The 21,626-nt window shown below is 40.3% G+C and overlaps 1 protein-coding gene across 4 annotated transcripts in view; it reads left to right on the top strand.

Annotated features, from left to right (window-relative positions):
• The window catches only part of CTNNA3 (catenin alpha 3), a 431,146-nt gene extending 417,106 nt beyond the window's left edge, over window positions 1–14,040 (top strand). For all 4 annotated transcript variants that reach the window (XM_032694679.1, XM_032694676.1, XM_032694677.1 and 1 more), the window contains 2 exons: window positions 2,586–2,720; window positions 12,078–14,040. In XM_032694679.1, the coding sequence (XP_032550570.1) occupies window positions 2,586–2,720; window positions 12,078–12,365 (423 nt within the window). In that variant the 3' untranslated portion in view covers window positions 12,366–14,040. The remainder of the gene's footprint in view (window positions 1–2,585; window positions 2,721–12,077) is intronic.
• The last annotated feature ends 7,586 nt before the right edge of the window (window positions 14,041–21,626 follow it).

Raw genomic sequence — 21,626 nt, 5'->3', positions numbered from 1 at the left:
GTGAAGTTTTATGGGTGAATAACAAAACTGAGCCCACTTGGCCAGACCACAGGTACGTTCAGGCCAGTACCCTGTTGCTGACACAGTTAATAGTGAATACTTACAGAACTCAGTGGGATAATGGCACGATACTCCCACAGCCATTCCAGAATTTACTTAACCAGACATATAAAACCAGACACACAGAATAGTCCATTAATTTGTCCAGTAACTTCTTTAAACCACTTAAGCTTTTAATATAATCATTCTGTACCAGAAATTTCTGCAACTTAACACCCAGTGTTAAAAACCATTTCCTTTGTTTTGAACACAGTCTAATTACTTTCAATAACCCCTTGGGTTTGTAATGGAGGAAAGAATACTTGTATCCATTAAAATCTTTCTTGTCCTTCTTATTTGCCTTGGTGTGGGCATTGGAGTGGAAAGATGCACCGTATCTACTCAGGGTGGCAAAGCTGTGGGTATGCCACAGAGTTGTACAGTTGCATAATTACATTTCAGAAGACTTTTCCTAAATAAGGCCAAGCATTTGTTGTTTTGAATGCTCCTGGCCTTGAAACAGTGTTTTCACAGAACTATGTTGACCTCAAGATCTTGTTCTTGAGTGGCCATTTCCCAGACTTTGGTTCATATCATCTTTAGAATTCCTAAAATGGTACATGTTTCTTCTCTAATGCTATGTAAGGAAGATAGTAAATGTGACAAGCCTGACAATATTATTATATAAAAGAGTACTATATAATAATTATTCTTGTCACTGAATTTCTCTAATTGACATTGTCACTGTTTTAAGTGCATGACACACTATATTGGCATATTACCACCCTACCACCCTATATATTGAGTTTTTCTGGCTGAGAGGACAAAGTCACAGTGTAGTTAAGGAAAGAAAAAAAGGGAGGAGAAGGAATATCTTTCCAGGAATACACTTCATGTTGATATAATTAATTCTGATGCTTAGAGGTATTGCTGTTGTATTTGACTGGAAGTATAAATTTTTACTAATTAAAATAAAATACACAATGAGTGTTTTCTAAGCAGTCAATGAAATACCAGTATTTAAATATTGATTTAGACAGTTCTTAAAGCAGTGCTGAGTAAGGAAGAAACAAAGAGATATTTTAGTATACATGCTAACACTTTGAAAATGTCACACGCAGCAAGAGAAGATGTCAAGAAAGACTTCTGGTTTTGTTCTAAAAACAAAGAACAAAACAAGTTTTGTTCTGTGTCAAAGCACAGAAAACATTTTAGTAACAGATGTAGCAGAACACACCGTAAGGACTGATATCCAAGTTGTATTAATTAATTTTAAATTGTTCAGTCTGGCCTTCCTTATTTACTCTTATGTTTTCCTAAGTCTAAAGCACGACCTTGTTTACTTAAGCAAACATATTGCATAGCCATGAAAATAGAATTGTCACACCACATTTAAACATATACCAGGTTTCTTCAGCAAAGCCAGTAGATAAAACGTTTTATGAATTAAGTAGAATTGGTGCTTTTGCTGACTTCTAACAGGTTTTGGATTTAAATCCGTTGACCACAATTCCATAAGACTAAAAGTTTAAATAAAACCATAAATATAAAAGCACAGATCGTTGACTGATCATTGACAGTCAACACAGTGGTTGGTGGGAATCTATATTTGCTTTTTTAATATACAAAGCTGAACACAGATTCCTATCAGAAAAAAGTGACTGTATTTATTATGTAAGTAGAGCACATAGGCTAAAAACACATCTCTGAAAAACTGTAGGGATTCATTGCTTATTTATCACAATTTTTACAGCTGTGGTAGCAAAATAGGGACTCACCATTCCCCTGAAGATGCCTTTATTCTGCCAGAGCAGTGAAAAGCAGCTTCAGAACAAACATGTACGTGGCCTTTGGTGTCTGGTCTGGTACCTCAGAGCAATATTTCCCCTCCAAGTACTCCCTGTATTTTGGCAGTTCACAAAAATGAGGTTGGAAAGACCCTATTATTATTTACAAAAATAATATTAGGAAAAAAAATCTATGGTGTTAAAAGTATTGCAATCAATGAGTTTTCTGTAAGACCTTATTTTCCTGTTCCCACTGATACAGATGATCTGTGGATTGAGTTGAATTCACTCTGGATGGAACACAAAAAAACCCCATAGTTCATATTACAAGATAAAGCATAATATATAAATGTTAACTTGTCTCTGCATGTGTGTTTACATTTGCCCACAAAATGCATGTTTATATTCCCCACATCACTGTTAATGTAGGTATTTTCTTAAATAAAAAACATAACCTCTATGGAATTGAAGGAAAAGTAATTATTCCATACAGTAAAGAATGTGTTTAGAAATATTGCTAAGGCAAGTGCAGCAGTGTTAAAAGGGAATATGAGGAATTTTAAGATTATTCTGATCCTCCAACTATTACATTAAAAACCTTCGCAAGAGGAATGAACTGTGCAGCCTGATACAGCTGCAGTGAAGGACAAGCCTAAATTAATGTACAATTTGAATACTCCTCAGTGAAGTATTGACATGATTCCTGAGACATGTTTGAATCAGCAATTGCTGAAACGCTTTATTAATTGTTCTTTTCAGTGTCCAGACCAGTCGTGCAAACAGGATTTATTGGCTTACCTAGAACAGATCAAGCTCTACTCACACCAGCTCAAAATCTGTAGTCAAGTTAAAGCAGAAATCCAGAATCTCGGTGGAGAGCTTATCATGTCTGCTGTAAGTAGAAAAATGGTATAAATTACTCTGTTAATTGACATAAATGTTGCGTTTCAGTTGGGCTTTCCTGTATTTGCAAGATCACAGAGTCACAGAATATGCTGAGATGGAAGGGACCCACAAGAGATGTTCCAATGTCACCCCAAATCTCATTTTATTTCGTGGTTTTTGTACACACTTAACACAGAGAATCTAAGACAGTGAAGCATAAGACTAATTGCTTAAAAGGAATAGCAATCACTTGTTTGGTTTTTTTTTTTTTAATTCTCAAAACATATTATGTATTATCACTGTTATTCTGAACTAGTTTGGTTTTAAGTACTGTAACACACTTTAACATGGTGGTTCATTTACTTACACACATGGAATATGCACATATGTGCATCTGAACATGAAAAGAAATCCCCCAGAGATGTACTTCCAGGTCAGGAGGAAATGATAAAGGATATATTATCCCATATTTGTAGATCTATCTGCTTGAAACAGAGTTAAGACACATCATCTGTCTTACCAGTATCTTCTTCTGGATGATGCGATGGCAGAGCAAGTAAAGTAGATATAAATGGCATTACAGATGAACATTGTTTAGGACCATATAACAGTGGTCAGCAGTGCCATGGTATAAGGGCACCTGTGTCTCAGTATTCTCACCTATATAAGCACTGTAGTTGGGGAGGTACTGCTGACTGCCAGCACAGCTCAGTTTGAGACTTACTACATGACAAAAAAGAGCAAACATTATGCATAAGAAAAAGGATGTTTAAATCCATAAACACAGTTCATAGTCATTAATTCTTGGTACCACATTACCTTCTTCAGCTGCTTTTCAGCTGTGTCCCTTGTAACCTTGTCTTCCCTGTAACACTTCTCTAACAACTTCCCCTGGAGGGTTTCTTGCCCAAAATTAATAACCCCCCCATATCATAGCGTAGGTTAAATAGGCCAGTTTGCCTGGGCCAGTTGGCATGCTTTGGAGAGTATCGAGCTGAGAGTTCTCCTAACTAAAAGTTCTCTCTTAGGAGAGAACTAGGAATTCTCTCCTCATTTAGTGGCTTTTTTACTTCAGGCCTTATAATCTTGTAGTCCACCTTTCTCACTGTCCTTCCCCAAGCTCCAGTACCTTCATTCTAGTCAGAGCCCCAGTTATGGAGGTTATAAAGGTCATGTACAGAAAAAGAGAAGAGGAGATGTAGATCATTAGCTTCTAATTCTTCACTCACTGCAGTTTTGCTATTATCACTCATTAATAATTCCTTGATAAGTGTTTAGTCCTTCATGCTCCCATAAAATACTTACATTTTTCAATAATGCTACTTGCATTTCCTGTTTGTGAGCTGCACAAGAAAAAATGGTAAGGATTCACTGCATCTTCATTAGGAGTGATTAAACAGGAAACGGACACTTCCTTCTATTAATTGGAATAAATTTGTGCCTCTTCAGGCACAAAATAATGGGGTAACATTTGCAGTATGCAGATTGACAATAATTGCATTCATTTATATAGATAAGCTGATAATTCATTCTCAAGTACTGCACGGTGATAGGCTTGCACCTTACCTTACCAGTTTGGGGGCTTTTTTTCCCCTACAGTGGCTTTAAGTAAAGCAAATTATATCACAGAGCAGAAAATTAACAGATCTTTACATATTAATATCATTCTCCCTGACTTGTGCCAGGCAATTCTGGTTTTTGCTGTTTATACTCATTATCTTCCTGTATTTCATTTTATATTGTATTTGGCAAGGGAGATAGAGCTTTTTGATCTTAAAAAGGAAATGTGTGGAAGAGAGAGTTCTCAAGAGCTACAGTATCCAGAGTTACAGAGTTACATTTGCTAACTGACACAGAAAAGCCCTCTCAGGTTAGCCAGCCTTACCTGTGCACTGAAGGCTTTGTCACTCTGGTTTTTCTCCAAATGTCTCATTTATCTTCAGCTCTTCCTCTTGGTATCTCAAGAGCCAGACTTTACCTTAAAAAGTGATGTTAAGTCAGCTTTTGTGCCAAATGTAAGTGCTTTAATACTTCCAACTTTATGCCTCGAGGCTGGATTTAAATATCTGCTCTATTTCCTGAGTTACCACTGAGTTCCCATGGCTGTTAAATCAAAAGTTCCCTGCATTGCTATGAGCGGCCTTCAGCTTTGAAGGCTGTGCCGCAGGTGAAAACACAGAGCTATATATAAGGCAGCAGGTAGCAAAATACAAGGCAGGGTGTCTGCCACCAGGCCTTTGGCTGACGCAGTCCCAATCCTTGGATATCCATACCCCAGGAAAGTGATGTCTTAGCCAACATGTGAGCACTGTGGCAGCTGGCAAGTGGCTCCACGCCTTCGCTCCACTTGGAGGGTTTCAGCTGCTGCTGGAGAAGAACTGGCACTGTGCTCAACTCCTGAAGAGCTGCTCCTTTGGCAAGAGAGATGGGAGCAGTGCATTTCTGTTCCTTTTAGGGTTTCTAGGTGTTCTTTTTCCCTCTGAAAGAGAAGTCGAGGTAGACAGAACCGCTTCTCAGCTGCAGCCCCAGTAGGACCGAAGAGAGGGAACAAAGGACTAAGCAGCATGCTGGCAGTCCTGCTGAAATGTGGGCTGCTGTTACAGCCCACTGCATTTACTACAGGTAGATGGTTTGTTCCACCGCCTTCAGTGCTGCTGTCCTGCTTTCACTGCTGTGTGACCTTCAGTGGAAAAACGTCCCTTCTGCCTTTCTTTAGGTCCACAGCAGCTGTTCTGGCAAAGCTGATGCCTCTGTGCACCAGGGGAGTGTCCACTGCTCCCTGTTCAACCAGTTTGTTTCTCCTGGCTGGTATTCCTCCACGTCATTGGGAACGTGTAGTTCAGTTTGTTTGAAAGGATGGTAGAAGGTTACTTATAGGGCCTTACACCATGCTTAAAGTGACTTCTTATTTTGATGTTTGACCCTGAAAATACTAAAACACCCATTTTCTAAAAGCTGATGTTAGCCCCCAAGAGCTGATATATTAAAATTTTCTTCTACTGAGAGGTGACAGAAATGTTTCACTGTTTGGTTTTTTTTTAATGTAATAACACTACAGCTTTCTCTGCTTTTGCCTAGTATGTGCTGGCAGGTGTGTGTATGTAGAACTCCTGGCCTTTGGAAGCAAAGCAAGGGATAGATTTTCCTGTCAATTCCAGGCATCTCAGTTACTATTGCTTTCTAAACTGCATCTACTGAGAAGAACTAATTCAAAGGAGTAGCAAGTATTGCTGGTGAGGTACACTACAAGCCAGTTAACTTTTCCTAATAATAATTACCTTGGTAATTAGCAAAAATCAGGATGTGCTTTATAGTTCTGAGCCTCAGTGCATGTAAATGATTATTACGACAAGCACTCAATTTCTTGATAAACAGCAAGGAAAGGATTTGTATTATCCCTTATAAAGGATTTTTCTCAAGACCTGTTTTTTAAAAAAAAATAGATTCCTTTTTTTAAAACCTCCCTGGAAGTGAGTACTTGGGAGGGACTGAGATAACTGCCTGGCTAAGCATCTGCTCCATTATGGTGTTGCAGAGCAACAGTTTTACAGTCCTTAATGTAAGTTGTTTATCATTTAACTTGGCCACAGGCCTGGTCTAATTATAGGACTCAGTTTCAGTTCTTTGAATCCTACTTAGCCTGAAGCAGATTCTGGTCATGGTTGGTTATTTAGTTCATTAGATTCAATTTCCCCACCTGAAAAATGAGTGAAACACAGATCCAACCCCAGAAACTCTTGAGGTATAAAATGCAATCATTGGATGGACAGACAGACATAGATAACCAACAGGATTGCCGCATTTTTAGGAAAACTCAGTTCATTGAAAATAAACAACCCAAAGGGTGAAGCAGATTTCCTGAGGCCAGTTCCATGAATGGGGATGAAATCTCTCCAATATCCCAAGGGAGAACTTGGCAAAGCAGAGGTGAACAGTTTCCAGATTTAAAAAAAAAAAAAAATCGCAATGGCAAGTCTCCCTTTGGCTTATTTTCTATACAACCTGAACTGGGATTGAATCTATGAAGTGGTATGTTGAATGAAGTTGTATGAAGAAATTATGTGCTTCCAACTCTAACTTTTTTCTGTGCTTCCTTGAACACCCATCTCTTAGTGTCACTGCTACATCAATATCTCCGTTAAAATGAAACTATCACTAGTGTGGCTCAGAAAACAGGTCAAGTAACTTGTGTTCAAATCCTGGCCAAGGACAAGGAAAAACTCTGATGTCTTCAACAGTCAAGATTTCACTCTTAATAATTAACCTGTTTGGATTTTCTGCTACTTTTAATCTTAAGGGATTAAATCACTTTATTTTATATAGCAACCTTAGTGAAAGCACAAGAAAGCAAAAGAAAGAAATTCACAAAATCAAATAGTAAAAGCATAGTAAAAAAAGCAGGACTAAAATCAGAAGCACAATGTAGTAAGTACTCCTTACCTTAAATGGAGCACTACTCAGACACTCACTGCTCTTTACAGAAATGTAGAATTTGTGTTATTTTTGAGCTGTCAAAGAAATAAAAATTCAGTCTTAGTCTCTCAGTATAGTGTAACAAAGGAAATTTGCTTCTAGGAATGTATTTAATGAACCTTGTGGTTCAATTAAGATTAATTTTTAATAACTGACCTTGTTTCCAAAAGAATTTTAAGTTCAATCTTCAAATGCTGACAAAAGAACTGTGTATTTCACATTCAGGTCTCAGCTCCCACCTGTACGAAAACCAAAAGTCTAGTTGAACTGCAAAAACTACTTGGGAGATGGTAAACAGCCAACTGATAATCTGTTCTCAAATAGCAAAACCTTAGTTCCCTGTAAAGAAAACAAGAATGCTCAGAGCAGAGCAGTCGGGGTGTCCCAGCTGGGGCTCCAAACACTGGCACCGTACGTATCCAATGCTTTGTGAGGACTGTTTTGTGCAGTCCCTCACAGCTTTATTCCAGAAGGAAGGAATAAAGGCTGTCACTTCTTTATGGCAAAGAGGCAGCACCTGCAAATCTATGCGAAGAATGGGAGTGGGACACTGGCTTATTTAGGTGCTTTGGGAGTAGGGAAATTTTGTATTTAGCTGCTACAGAAACGACTCCTGGTGACATGTGACAAGGCAGGCATTTCTTAGTGCACTGAACAGAAAATATTTCAACAGCAAAAGAGTTTCTTCAAATTCTAAGTCACAATTCTCCTAATCACTCTGAATATTAAAAATAACTGACCATACCAGTTATTATACTGTTCAATATTTTATTACAGTAATGGATTGCTACTACTGCCAAGACATGAAATTATTTTACCAAAAATGAGAAAAATACAATGCATGTAAACAAATTGAAAATAAAGTTTCAAAATTACTTTTTCCCCCCCCTAAACTCCCTTTTCTTCAGCTTTGTTACTCATTGGAGACTTTGCTTACTTGCATTCAGGACTCATTGCAGAGGAAGAATAAAAGTGCTGAAGATGAGAGTCCATTTCAGCAGGAGGGTTGCCAGTAGGATTTTTGGTGGTGGTGGTGGGGATTGGGTAAAAAAATATGATCAGGTCTATATCTTCTGTGTTTCACTCCAGTGTGATTCTATAACCACTGTTACAGAATCATTCTGTGTTTGTTTTGCAATGGAAAATAACAGGACAGGTGAGTAAAGATATGGCAAAGGTTGTTTCTCCTAAAGCCTTTAATGAATTACTATCTTAACTGACAGAGTCAGACCTGTGAAATGTGGAGGCTGGAATGTTGCATCTCCATGGAAAATGCTGAAAGAGTAAAGCAAAAATAAAACAGGTTTTCGTTTGGGTTTGTTTTGTTTGTTTTGCTACTGAATCTTTATGTACCACTTGCTGTGCATTGAAGAGTTTGCAGCTACATTTCTGTAAATGAAATGAACTTAAACGCTCAATGAATATTTTATCAGTCTTTCGTTTATGCCAAGTTTCATTTCATCAATTTTCCTGAATATGAGACCTTGAAGAGCCTGCTGAATATCTGAGATAAAAGCATCCAAGCGAAGACAGCCCTTGAGTACATCAGTTTTTACAGAAGAACAACAGGTTTCCACCAAATTCTATAATGCTACTGGCATTGAGGTATAAAAACAGCTGCTCTCTAGAGACAAAAAAAAAGATTCAATGTATGGCTTGATTCTTATCATCCATAGTACATGTCCAAGAACATCTTTTAAAAGCTTCTCCGAAATATTGGATGCCGTTAATATCCCCACCACCACCGCCACCGCCTTCCTGTTTAGAAGACAAGTGTGAGATGCATCCAGGAAGCTGAGGGGAAAATATGGGCAGTAGGATGCTGCAAATAATGTGGACAGAGCCTGAAGGCTCATTAACTGAGTCTCCCTGTGTCTCACTGCCTACGCCAAGAGGAAAGTAAAATTAATGTGGATTGCTGCCTGTCCTGACATACACCACCTACACATCCACCCACTCCATCCCTGTGGTAGCTGCAGCACCCTAATTTAAACTGCACTCCCCTTATTTAAACACCCTTAGTGGTCTGTAGGTCATCTGCCCTTCAGCAGCTATTTCTTATATCTTTGGTTTAGGTATCTGCAAGCCTGTTTGTATCTCAAGGCATCTTTTGTAGAGCTTAAAGAGTGTGGCAGAGGTTTGGTTCCTCTGGCACGACAAGTGGAACTCAGCCACCTCAGTTCGGTACAACTGGGTTTGGAAGTCAGTCTTTGAAGCTTTAGCGTTTAAAATGCTGGACTTGGCAGGTGTCCACTCCCAGAGCCCGTGTCAGACTGTGAGGCTGACATTCCACATATTGGTTTCCAGTTATAACCTCATCAAAATTAGGGTCCCATGAAGTTTATTTGTTGTTTATAGTAGATATATATGATTATAGTTTAAGACATAAAAATTTCTTGATCACAGTGGTGGGGTGAGGGAGCTGTGGACTGTTTCACAACCAAAAGCATTTGGTTAAAGGAGCCCCAGATGCCAGAACAAGGTGGTAACTGTTCAGTTTCCACAGGAGAGGAAAGGCCAAGTAAATTGTAATGCTCACCTGAAAGGATCCCATTTCATTATCTATGTTTCACAGTTACACTGAAGTCACAATAAAAAAACAGCTGAAGTTTTGTGATGACCTTTATCCTGCCTGGATGCTGCCAATTTCTTCTAGAAGCCTTTTCCCTTCCATGCAAACGGATTTTTTTTTTCCCCTACTCCTGGAGCAGCTTTCACTGGACCTGCCACTGACACCCCAGCCCATCTTGCTGCCCAGCCTCTCATTCTCCTCATGTGCCTCTAATGCAGCTTTAAAAAGGTGGAACACTTACAGCCGCTGACAAACTTCAAGGTGAAAAACTGCCTTTTAAGTCTACAATAGAACCAAAGCTATCTTTTCCTTTCACCCAGCAGCTTCACCTTGGTGTTACTATACTGCCAGTGCTAGAAAGGTGAGTGTGTACATATTGACCATTTAGGGAGGCAAAAAGATTATTCAAAGCTTTTAAGAAGCTGTGAAGACTATAGTGTTGTCAGCTGTTAATTCAATTAATAAAAAATATTTATGTGTGTATGCATAGGTGTGTCTGTTATAATTAATCCTCTAGTTAGCAGGAAAGAAAGAAGTTCATGTGAACTTTTATCTCTCTCCTTCTTATCAAGTAAATTTATTGTGACAGTATTCAGCAGTGTGAAATTTGGCCAGGACTTGAGTTCATCTGCCACAGAGCTACTGCTACACCCCAGTCAGCATCCCTAGAAAAAGGGATGTGCTGGGAACTGCGGACATGTCAGGAGTGTAAGGACAGGGCCTGTGAGCAGAAACCTTACTGACAGCCTGGAAGTTTGTAAAATGTTAGGTTTAAAGGCAGTATTTGAAATTAGGCTTGGGGGTCAGCATCCGCTTTGAACTTTGTGTCAAATGGTGTCACAGGAGCTGTGCTGTCCTGCCAAGCTGAGCTGAGTGGCTTCCCTAATTCAGTTTATAACCCACAACCCCCACAATGTGATGGCCACACACTGCCCTGCACAGATCACAGGGCTCTTATAAATACTGTCCTTTGTAGAAAGCTCCCCTGCTGTAACAAGGAGTGAACTTTAGCAACCATCTGGTAAATTTAACACCTTTTCTTGGAGCATAGAGGTAATTTCAGTTTGCCATCACACATAGGTGTACATTCAACCAGACCTCTAACTGTTTTAACTGTGAGGTGGGGTGGGAGTAGCAAGGGGTATTTTTTTTGGCACATCCAGAGAGAAGCAGTAGGTGTTGTGTTAACTGGAGGGTTTTCCTGTGATTCCAAATTGCAACTGAATCCAGACACTTGACTGTATTTTTTATTTCTGCCTTATTTGCATTTGTGTTACACAACCAACATGTGTTCCTAAGTGTTACCCAAAGACATTGAAGACAGACAATAATACACTCCAGTTGAGAACGTGAACAATTCATTTGACCTGGCAAAAGGGAAAAGCCCTTTAACCTTTCCTAATGACTCAGTTTGCAAAGCTGTGTTGCCAAAGGCTGTGGGCTTGGGCTGGATGGCAAAGCACAAACTCATGGCCCTTTAGAGAACTGGCCTCAGTGCTTTTACAGAAGGCAAATGCTTCAACAAATGGGATGTTTAGAAGGTGAATTGTAGGCTCTCCATTTATATAGATTAGTCCTGCTATTTTTAACATCCAAACCATAGAGAGCTTCCTTGGTGTTACTGTTTTGTGTTTCCATGAGTACTGATGGAAAATACCTTTTTTGTACCTCTTGCATGCCTGTGCTGTGTGCTGCTGAAGGTGGTAGCAGTGATGGGGATTAGTTTGTTCTACATTCTGCCTCATAGGTTGGCACTCTGTAAGCAGCTGGAGAGACCACACAGTCACTGTGATTTCTGTGTGCTATCCTGCTCTTAATTACCCTTACAGCTCTTGGCTGCTGACTTGGCTCCTGACTTGGCTCCTGACAAATCCAGGCACTTTGTAGTATCCCAGTATTGCTCATGAGCATGTGTGGGAACCTGGAATGTGACAGGAGCAGCTGGAGACCTTGCCTAGTGCTGAACCAAAGGAAGTAATGGGTCAGATTTTCACAGCTCTTCTTTGAGTTGGATTCATTAACCACCAGTAGTAATTGCAGTGAAACTCTGCGGACAAGCATCATGAATTCACATTAAAAAACAAGAAAACTATTAACATTGTCTACATAAGCCTTCATATATTCCACCAGCACAAGTTTCTGTATATCACTTTAAATCTGAGCGGAGGAACATGGATATAGTGATCAAACACACCAAGGGAAAGTAAGGAAATTAGGATTTAGTATGGTAGCCTTATTTTTTAACTGTTGTTTATTCCTGCTGATGCTGTGATTAAAAGCACACTGATTTCCCAGGCTAATGTGTCCTTTCCTTGTTATAGTTGGACAGTGTCACTTCACTAATTCAGGCTGCCAAAAATCTAATGAATGCTGTGGTGCAGACAGTGAAGATGTCCTATATTGCATCCACAAAGATTATCAAGATTCAGAGTCCCACTGGCCCACGACATCCAGTTGTCATGTGGAGAATGAAGGCTCCAGAGAAGAAGCCCCTCATTAAAAGAGAGAAGCCAGAAGAAATCTATGCCGCTGTCAGAAAAGGTTCTGCAAAGAAGAGAATCCATCCTGTTCAAGTCATGAGTGAATTTAGAGGCAGAGAAATAGTTTAATATTTTGCCACTTTGTGTGTTCCTATCTTGAATTGCTGATGATTTTTCATCTTTTCCCCCACTTATTTAATAATTATATATGTTAATGTTTTGCTTTTCTCTAATTCTGTAAGATAACACTTGCTTAAATTATTTGAAAATGCTATTGGATTAATTAGAAGCACACAGCTGAAAAAAAAAAAAAGACAAACAAAAGCCATTTTCTTGCAGTGACAAACTCTCATGTTTTTGCACTGGCCTGTTTTCAACAGAGCACTTTTAGTGATGCACTTAGAGACTGTGCTGTAGCTGGAAAGGAGGAAGCAATGTGCCAACATGCCCAGAATCATACTGCGTTCATGAGGCTTTAGGTGTTCCTGTGCCAGGGATGAGTGTGGCCACTACTAAACTGCATGTATTTTATGACATACAGCTTTTTAAACACGGTGCCACAGGGCCAGATCCTTGCTCAGCATCATTACACCATGATCAAGTCATGATTTGATGTGAACTGAGAGTCTGGGCCCTAAACTTGGGTCTACACTGAAACATCTAAAGACATCCCCTTGGCTAAGGCCCAGCTTTGGAAATGTAAGTCTGAAAATGTTTGATGAAACACACAAAGTATTGTAACAGCATGGATGTACTAATGTAATAAAAAAAGCACTGACTGCAACACAGCAATAATGACAGTTCTTTAAAAGGCCTTAGGAAGCATTAACATGGATCTGTGTTCTGCTCTCTGTGAGCCCTAAGAAATCTGCTGGCTGTTGTATTCGGTAGTTCAGATAAATCAGACATTAACAACAGAACTTTTCTAATTGCTGCACAAAAGAACAAACATGAAATGAGATCAGTATGTGAAATACACATCTTGAATCTTACAAATGGTGAGATTTTTGCAAGGAAACTGTAGGGATTTAAGCTACTTTTCTTATGACAGTAGAGTCCTAAATGCAGGACTGTGCTGGTAAGTGACCTGCTGAATGGCTGCACTCTTGTCTCAAACTACATAATGAAGGTAAAAGCTGTTAGTCCAGACCTCTGCAACATACTTAAGAGAAATATAATGTTTCTAAATCCATTTGAATCTGAAATCCACTTGGAAAATTTTTTTTTGAAGAATCTAACTTGCCTTCCCTACCATGTCATGAAGTTCTGCCGGGCTACCCTTGTTACTCAGGATGTCTTTGCCTGGCAATTCAGTAAATCCCTTGGTATGGTTTTTTTTTGCATTTGCTAAGGTGAAAGGACTCCCTCAAAGGCCAGAACTTCATGATGTGTCACTCACTGCCTTTGTGAGGCAGCTCCAGACTATGGGCTGCTGGTCCATGTCATTTATTACCATGCTTTGCACAGCAGTGCCCTGACCTGGCACAATGTGGGCAGCAAAAATAACCATAAATGGTGCCTTTCCTCTTGGGGGCTGCTCTGTTTCTAAGCTCAGGATGGTGGGGCAGTATAATTTCTGGGCTGTTAATTAAGAAACTCCATGAAACCTATAGTGCTCACGAATTAAAAATTTTCTAGATGATGATTCCACCTTCCCAAACTTTGCTGTCTGTTAAATGAAACCAAAGGAGAAGTTTGAAAGAAAATCACCTCTTCCCAACTCAAGTTCCATCCAGTATGTTTGCATGAAGATCTTAGTAACGTGTATTCGGCTTTGCTAGTCCTCTTAGGGTGACAGAGCCAGCAGGTGAGCTGACATAACCTTGTCACCTTGGTTGTGGGGGTGTTACTGTCTTTAAACCCTCATGTCTGTCAGGATACAGGTCACCTTGATACCAAACGTTTGTAACTAATGCCTTGTTATTGTATTATTAATAAAAAAGCACGTGCACCACTGATAAAAGGTCTTTAGTCTTGTGGGATTTTTTTTTCCAATGTGTGTCATCTTTGGTCTCCAAAACCCAGTTCAGAAGCCTGTCAGGTTTGCTAATAGGAGCCTTCCAGCACACCACATGTACTCTAGTAGTCTGCTTTAAGCGAGAGTTTTTCTAGCATTAGTATCACTAAAGCACACTTTATTGCTTAATTTAATGCTCCTTCCTGCAATGCCACTTTTCTCCTGGCCATACTCAGTCGCCAGTTTGATCTCAACATAGGAATTTATTAGGCAAAAAAAAACCCCTCTAAATGAACACAAAAATCAAAAAAACACTGCTGGTTTTGGAGAAGAGACAAAAGAATGATAAGTTAATTATATCCAGGCTTTTTGTCTTGGGTAAAGTTCGATACCAAATGAAAACATAAAGTTTATTCCTGGCTGAGGAGGCAGAGGGATAAGAAGTCCTGGAGCTGTAAAAAGCCCAGTGTATGAGCTTGATACCCACTCAGTGAAGCAGGGAACCACCACTTCCCTACCACCACTGGTAATTCTGAAGGGGGATGTACTGCTCAGTAAGTTTTATTCAAAAGCAGCTAGTCAATTCATCCTGCAACCTACTCATTCCTTCCTAGCCCTAGGTTCCAGAGTGTAGCTTTTCACTCTCTTGTTCCTGTCTTGCCTCTGTGTTTGTCCGTGGTGTATCAGCCTTGAAAATTCTGCTCTCAGCTACAGCTTTGAGAGGCTTTCCCACCTCAGCAGCTCGGATTATTTCATTAGCCTGCCTTAGTCTCTCACCATTACCACATTATGAGGTAATGATGGATCATTGAAGGTAATTTGATATAAAAAATTTCGCTAGAGCACTAAAAAATGAGACAGACTGTTGTTGTTGAAGCACATTAGTACAAGAGGACACACGTCATTTCCATGAATCCCAAAGCTGATGAATTTTTTATTTTCTTTTTAATAAACAGCTTAGTTGTGTCACTCTGCTCTTATTACTGCTGTTCTTCCTTCCTTTAGTATTTAGCAATTCTAATTTGCAAACAGCAGCTTCTGACATTGCAGACTGTGCTGAGCATAGCTCAATACTTCATTATTGCCTCGACTTAGTGAGCCATTCCTGGTGTGTAAGGGAAACTGGCTGGGCTTTGAAGGGAAGGTGCACTCACACCAATGTACTTTTCCCCCCAGATTAACTTTGGTACCACTTAGGAAGCCCTAAAGCTGCATCTCTACTGAAGAACACAACCAAGCAGCCTAGGATGATGATGTTTTAACAGGCCTGCAGCTCTTTTCGAAAGGTGGTTTGTGTTCTTTTTTTTTTTTCTGCGAGTCCACAATTGAAGTATTTGAGAAAAAGTGAATAATAATGAAAGCAGTCATCTGAAATTGTCCAATAGAGACAATTTTAAGAGCCTATCAGTAGGATAATTAAATAATAATTGAAGATCAAGCAAATGATGCTATGCACTTCATTTTTGGTTTCCCTGGGAGATCATTAGAACTGACTTACTCTTTCTCCTAAGGTGGTTATTGGGGTTGCTTTTTTGCAGAACTAATTCTTAAAGGGAAGAAAATACACTAGCACCACTGATTATAAAGTCATAGATTTTGTGTTGCGTTGCTTCACTGAAAAATATCACCTTTCAAATAAACTACAATTTTGTGGAAACTCTTTTTGGCATAAAGAAAAACAAAATACACCCAAAGCAGAAATGGCAAACAAACCATGAAAATGTTTTAAAGCCCCTCTTGTCTGTGTTCAACAGGAGAAATGTGCTGCTATTGTGCAAGGAACTGAAAGCTGAGGGACTAACAACCACGTTTCAGCAGGATGGACACTTCAGAGATGCCTTGTCGTGCAGGATGATGTTTCCTCTGGACTCAAGTCTTTTATCAGCCTGGCCATTTTAGAGCCATTGACTTTTCTGCTGTGGTTCTCTGTTTTCACAGAAGAGAGCAAATGACTCAACAGCAGCCGAAAACAGTCCGGCAGCTCATGAGCTGTGGGGCAGCCTGGCTTTCTGGCACTGCTCTCTCAGGGAGGCAGGATGTTAAAGGAGCTGGTGCTAAGTGCTCCAGCAAGCCTGCTGGTATGTGCTTGGGCTGCTTAGTTCCCAGAGCTCCCTCATTAGATGGAAACAGGATAGGAAATATCTCCCAATCTTCCAAAATGCAGAACAGAGTACCATGCCCAACAAGCCAGCATGGTACTCTGTTCTGAGCTGAGAGGATGGGAGAAAGGAAGAAAACTAAGGTTTTTGGTGGGTTTTTTTAGCTTCTCTGATGAGGAAGCTAAAATCATTCAAAGGAACGATTTGTCCAGGAAAGCAGAAATTCTCTGGAGCGAAGGCTTTACAAGGCTCTTCTATGCTTTCCATTCCCTCTACAAACCCAATCCAGTGCTCTCTTTTCTCTGTCCTAAACTTGCTCCTAAGTGCAGCTGAGCTAAATATAAATTTTGCATTATCCACCCAGATGTTACCTTACAGAAACTGATGCACACACTGCAAACCTTCCTAAGAGAAAGTTGCAGTTATTATTTTATATTACTTACTTTTTTTTGAGGTACTGAGGACCTCACCCCCAGCAAGCTGCAAAGCCCAAACCCTCACTGGGGTCTCTCAGAGCTTGACCAAGCAGCAACCAGAAGAAACAGGGAGTTAACCATTTCCACTGCTTCTTGTGCAAATATTGGGTGCAAAAATGTTGCATGGTTTGTACCATATTCCTCTGCTCAGCAGTGACTGTTTCACAGCCATAGCTAAGCCCTCTTCTAAAGGAAAGGAAACGATCCTGCAGATGGAATATTCTGTGTAGATATTATCTAGTCACATAAATATCCAAACTGTCTTGGCAGGTTTTCTCTTTAAGCACCAGCAGCTGAAGCCCTACATGTTTGGGAGGCGACTGCTTTCCCAGCTTTCTGTATTTTGCCCCTTATTGTCAGGTGTGGGAATGTATTTGCTTGGACTAACACCTTTTATAAGTGTTCATCATCTGACACACCGTACCTACACGGTGCAGACTCTGTGTCCTTCAGAGAAGCCAGAGCTCATATGATGTTTAGGAATTTAATTGGGAGTGGGTCCTCAATGGCTCCACAGAGGTGCTTGGCTGGCTGGTATGAAAGATTAGCCAAAAAAAAAATCAATTCCCCACAACTTCCCAGCATTATTTGTACCCACCTGTCCTGTTCCCTTCTGATCCTCCTTTTAGTTTCCCTCTATCCTATTCTCATATCACTGTGATATCTGTGCTGTTCCTCAGCATTAACTTCCTGTCTTCTGTCCTGAACTCTGCAACTTTTTCAACAGCATACAAGTTTTCAGCACCTCCACCCCCATCCCCCAAGATCCCATTTCACTATTTCTTCTTCTCAAAACACTACAACAGAAGAACAAGGACAAATGGTGTGTGGCCAGCTCAGCAGCCAGTTAAATCAGCACAGCTATTCTGAGTTCAGTGGGAAAATATCCCCTTGACAGTAGTTACTGTAGTTCTTCTTCTGCAGCAGCTCTCTAAAAATGTTGTCCCTCATTCAGACGTGATAAAACTGATCTGTCACCTTGAAGTCTGCTTTTGAACAGGTAACAAGCACACCACCAGTAAAGAGATATGCTCCCCAAAAGGAAATATGTCTTCCTTGCCCTTTCGTCTTGCTGCATTTTTAACAACTTGTCTTTATTTAGGCATGTCAGGGCCAACTTTAAAATACCAACATACAAAATATGAAGGTTATTAATACAGCACTCCAAAGGGCAAACAGCTTATTGGTAGTGTGAGCTATTGAGTCACATGGGTGGGGATGGCACATCCCCCAGCACTCTGTTATGATCCTGCCTGGGCTGAAGACTCTATTAATTTTCTGCATCACCAGCAACTGAGCACCAAAACTGATGGCCAATAATACATAAGTCCACTGCAAGCAAAATATATGACAAACAAATCTTCCCATCACCTCCTAAAATATTAACAGCAGAATAGAACAGATAGAAAATACACAACAAAAGAAGGAATACAAAGAAAATTGTTCCTGAGTGTAAGAGCCCTTACAATATTGTTTTTCATTAACACAGTATTTCCACTCCCAAGCAGCTCTCTTTTTCACTGCTAAGCGGATTGTTAGAGTCTGAATGTGCTAAAATAAATTCATGTGCTTTGATTTTCCAAGGTATCAAAGCAGACAATGTGAGCAGCTCTTCCTGTGTTTTTGCTTAAGGTACTTGTCACATGGAATACATCCTCCACTTGTGACTTGGGCATTAAGAGATGTGTGTCATTCTGCAAAGGGTCTTCTGCCAATTAATTCTGGCTGGCTACTTATTGGGTAAAACAGTATGTCTCTTTTGTTAACAAAAACATGTTCAGCCATATTTTAAATGGAACAATTTGGGAGAGGTTTTTTATATAGCCCCTTTCTGGCCAAATCTTGATTCCTCATCCAGAAACTTTATACCCTGCTACTTTTTCCTTAAACAAGGCATCATTTAAAGAAGACTGGTTATCCAAACACATTTAGCTATGAAACCCACACTTTGGCATCAAATTTATCACCAAGTATCTAAAGGTTCCAAAGCTTATTTCCAATGAAGAAAGACTGAAAAAGGCACTCGAGACTTAAAGACTACACTTTTGGAGTACTAATTAAATCTTATTATCATTGGTATTTGACTTCAATATAAGCAGACTTCACAAAAACTCAAAAGGAATATTCTGCCTAGACAATGGATACAGACTTAGTTAAGCAGGCATCGTGCCAAGTTACTGGATAACATATGGCAGACTTCTCACTTCTTTGTTGGTTTAATTTTTTTTAACAGATTCATGCAGTTTGTTGTAATGAAAAAAGGAATTAGACACTTCAAATGTATTATTCCCTCCAACATGCAAACTTTAGGTGAAATGTTAGGTAGTTGTATGTAAACCTTCTTCACTTCCAACACATAATACCCATCTCATTTTATCACAGCGAGCCTGAGCGATGAATCCCACTGAGAAGAACTCTCATGGGTCTGCCAGCACTGCAAACAATATAATTAAACCTGTGCTTAAATGATCTGTTCAGCAGGCCTGGCCTGAAGATTGTGTGTAAGTGCTTTGCTGAATCAAGGCCACGCTGCAAAGCCAGGCACATTTAGGTAACAACCTGTCCCAGGAATCAGCAGTTACCAAGAGAAACATCCATTACCTGCAAGTTATAGGGGTCGGTACAGAGAATGTGAGCGTCAAAATAAAGTGGGAGCTTATGACTGAGATTTCACTCCTGGTGAGCAATCTCACCAGAGTGGGAAGCTCTGCTACTTTACATGTTGGGTACAAATTTAAAGAGAGGAAATTTAGGTTAGATATTAGGAAGAAATATTTTGCTGTGAGAGTGGTGAGACAGGGAACAGGCCCAACCCTGGCAGTGTTCAAAGCCAGGTTGGATAAGGCCTTGAACAACCCAGTGGCAGGGGTCCCTACCATGGCAGGGGGTTTGGGGCTAGATGATCTTTAAAGTCCATTCCAACCCTTTAACATTGTGTGATTCTATGTGGACTATACAAATTTCATACACAAATAAAGTAAATACAAACAGAGGAAGACCACATGCACACCATTTGCCCTTGATCTGGTTGCCTTAATACTTAGCTGATCTTTGCCCTGACCTGACAGAAAAATAACTCTTTCTCTATCATTTAACTTATTTAAATAATGATATAATTTACTTATTTATTATATACTTTATATCCATTACAAAACACATTAGTAATACATTCATACTATAATACATTTGTAAAATATGAATAACATATTTATATAATTATGTAATATTTAGCTATTGGTAAACAAAATTGGTTAAAATTCATATCCAGGATAATCGGAAGTATGTGAATGTAACCTCAGTTTTCTGACTGGAAAAAAAATGCAACTTATGGCAAAAGAATAGCAACTACATCTAGTCAGTCAGAAAGTAAACTGGAACTTAAACCCACAGTAATTAAAGACAATACAGAAGAAATATGTCTACAAACCTTTGAATAGCTGAATAGAATATTCTTATTTAGTAAAATATAAAAAAATGAAACAAGACAGCATTCTAGCTAATGATGAACTCTAATTCCACTGTAATCCTCTTTGCCTAACTGCAAACATTACACAAGCCAATGCAATTTCAAGACAAGGAGTTGTTATGATAATGAGACTGACTAAGATGCTTAACACCAGACTGGCGACCCTTCAGTAGTGGGGTTCTGCAGGGCTCCATGTTGGGCCCTGTGCTCTTCAACATCTTCATCAGTGACTTGGATGCAGGACTGGAAGGGACACTGAGCAAGTTTGCAGATGACACAAAACTGGGAGGAGCTGTTGACTCCCTCGAGGGCAGGGAGGCCCTGCAGAGAGACCTGGACAGATCCCAGAACTGGGCAATCACCAACCATGGGAAGCTCAACAAGGGATTCTGCACCTGGGATGGGCCAACCCAGGGTGTATGGACAGACTGGGGAATGAGAGGCTGGAAAGCAGTGCCAGGAAAGGGCCCTGGGGGTCCTGGTTGATGGCCAGTTATCCATGAGTCAGCAGTGCCCTGGCAGCCAGGAGGGCCAACCCTGTCCTGGGGGGCATCGGGCAAAGCATCGCCGGCCGGGCCAGGGAGGGGATTGTCCTGCTCTGCTCTGAGCTGGGGAGGCCTCACCTGCAACACTGGGGCAGTTTTGGGCACAGGTATTATATAACAAAGATATTAAAGCATTAGAGAGTGTATAAAGGGGGACAATGAAGATGGTGAAGGGCCTGGAGGGGAAGCCATATAAGGAGCAGCTGAGGGCACTTGGTGTGTTCAGCTGGAGAAGATGAGGCTGAGGGGAGACCTCACTGCAATTACAACTTCCTGGTGAGGGGAAGAGGAGGGACAGGCACTGAGCTCTGCTCTGTGGGGACCAGTGACAGGATCTGAGGGAATGGCCTGAAGTTGTGTCAGGGGAGTTTTAGGTTAGATATTACAAAGAAGGTCCCACCCAGAAGGTGGTTGGGTGCTGGAACAGGCTCCCCAGGGCAGGGGTCACAGCACCAAGTGACAGAGTTCAAGAGGCATTTGGATGATACTCTCAGGCACATGCTGTGACTCTTGGGGATGGTCCTGTGCAGGGCTAAGTGTTGAACTCCATGATCCTTGTGAGTCCCTTCCAACTCAGCATATTCTCTGACTCCATGACTTCTCCCAGTATCCTGTCCCCCGACTATTCTTCCTTATTTTCCTCTCGGAAGAACTTCTTGTTCTCAGGGCTCTGGAAGGAATACAGCCTGTACAAATGTACTAAATTTCAGCAAGTTTATCAATTCAAGATTAAAACCATAATCTTGGCTAAAAATAGAGTGTAGGCAACCTTGTCACTGGAATGACATTCAAGACTCAAAACTGCCAAACTGTTCTGTGTTCACTCCTCTTGTCCCAGACATTCTCT

The sequence above is a fragment of the Chiroxiphia lanceolata genome, chromosome 8 (genome assembly GCF_009829145.1).
Source record: "Chiroxiphia lanceolata isolate bChiLan1 chromosome 8, bChiLan1.pri, whole genome shotgun sequence".
In the NCBI taxonomy this organism is placed as follows: Eukaryota; Metazoa; Chordata; class Aves; order Passeriformes; family Pipridae; genus Chiroxiphia; species Chiroxiphia lanceolata.
This window is presented reverse-complemented; position numbering and strand designations above follow the sequence as displayed.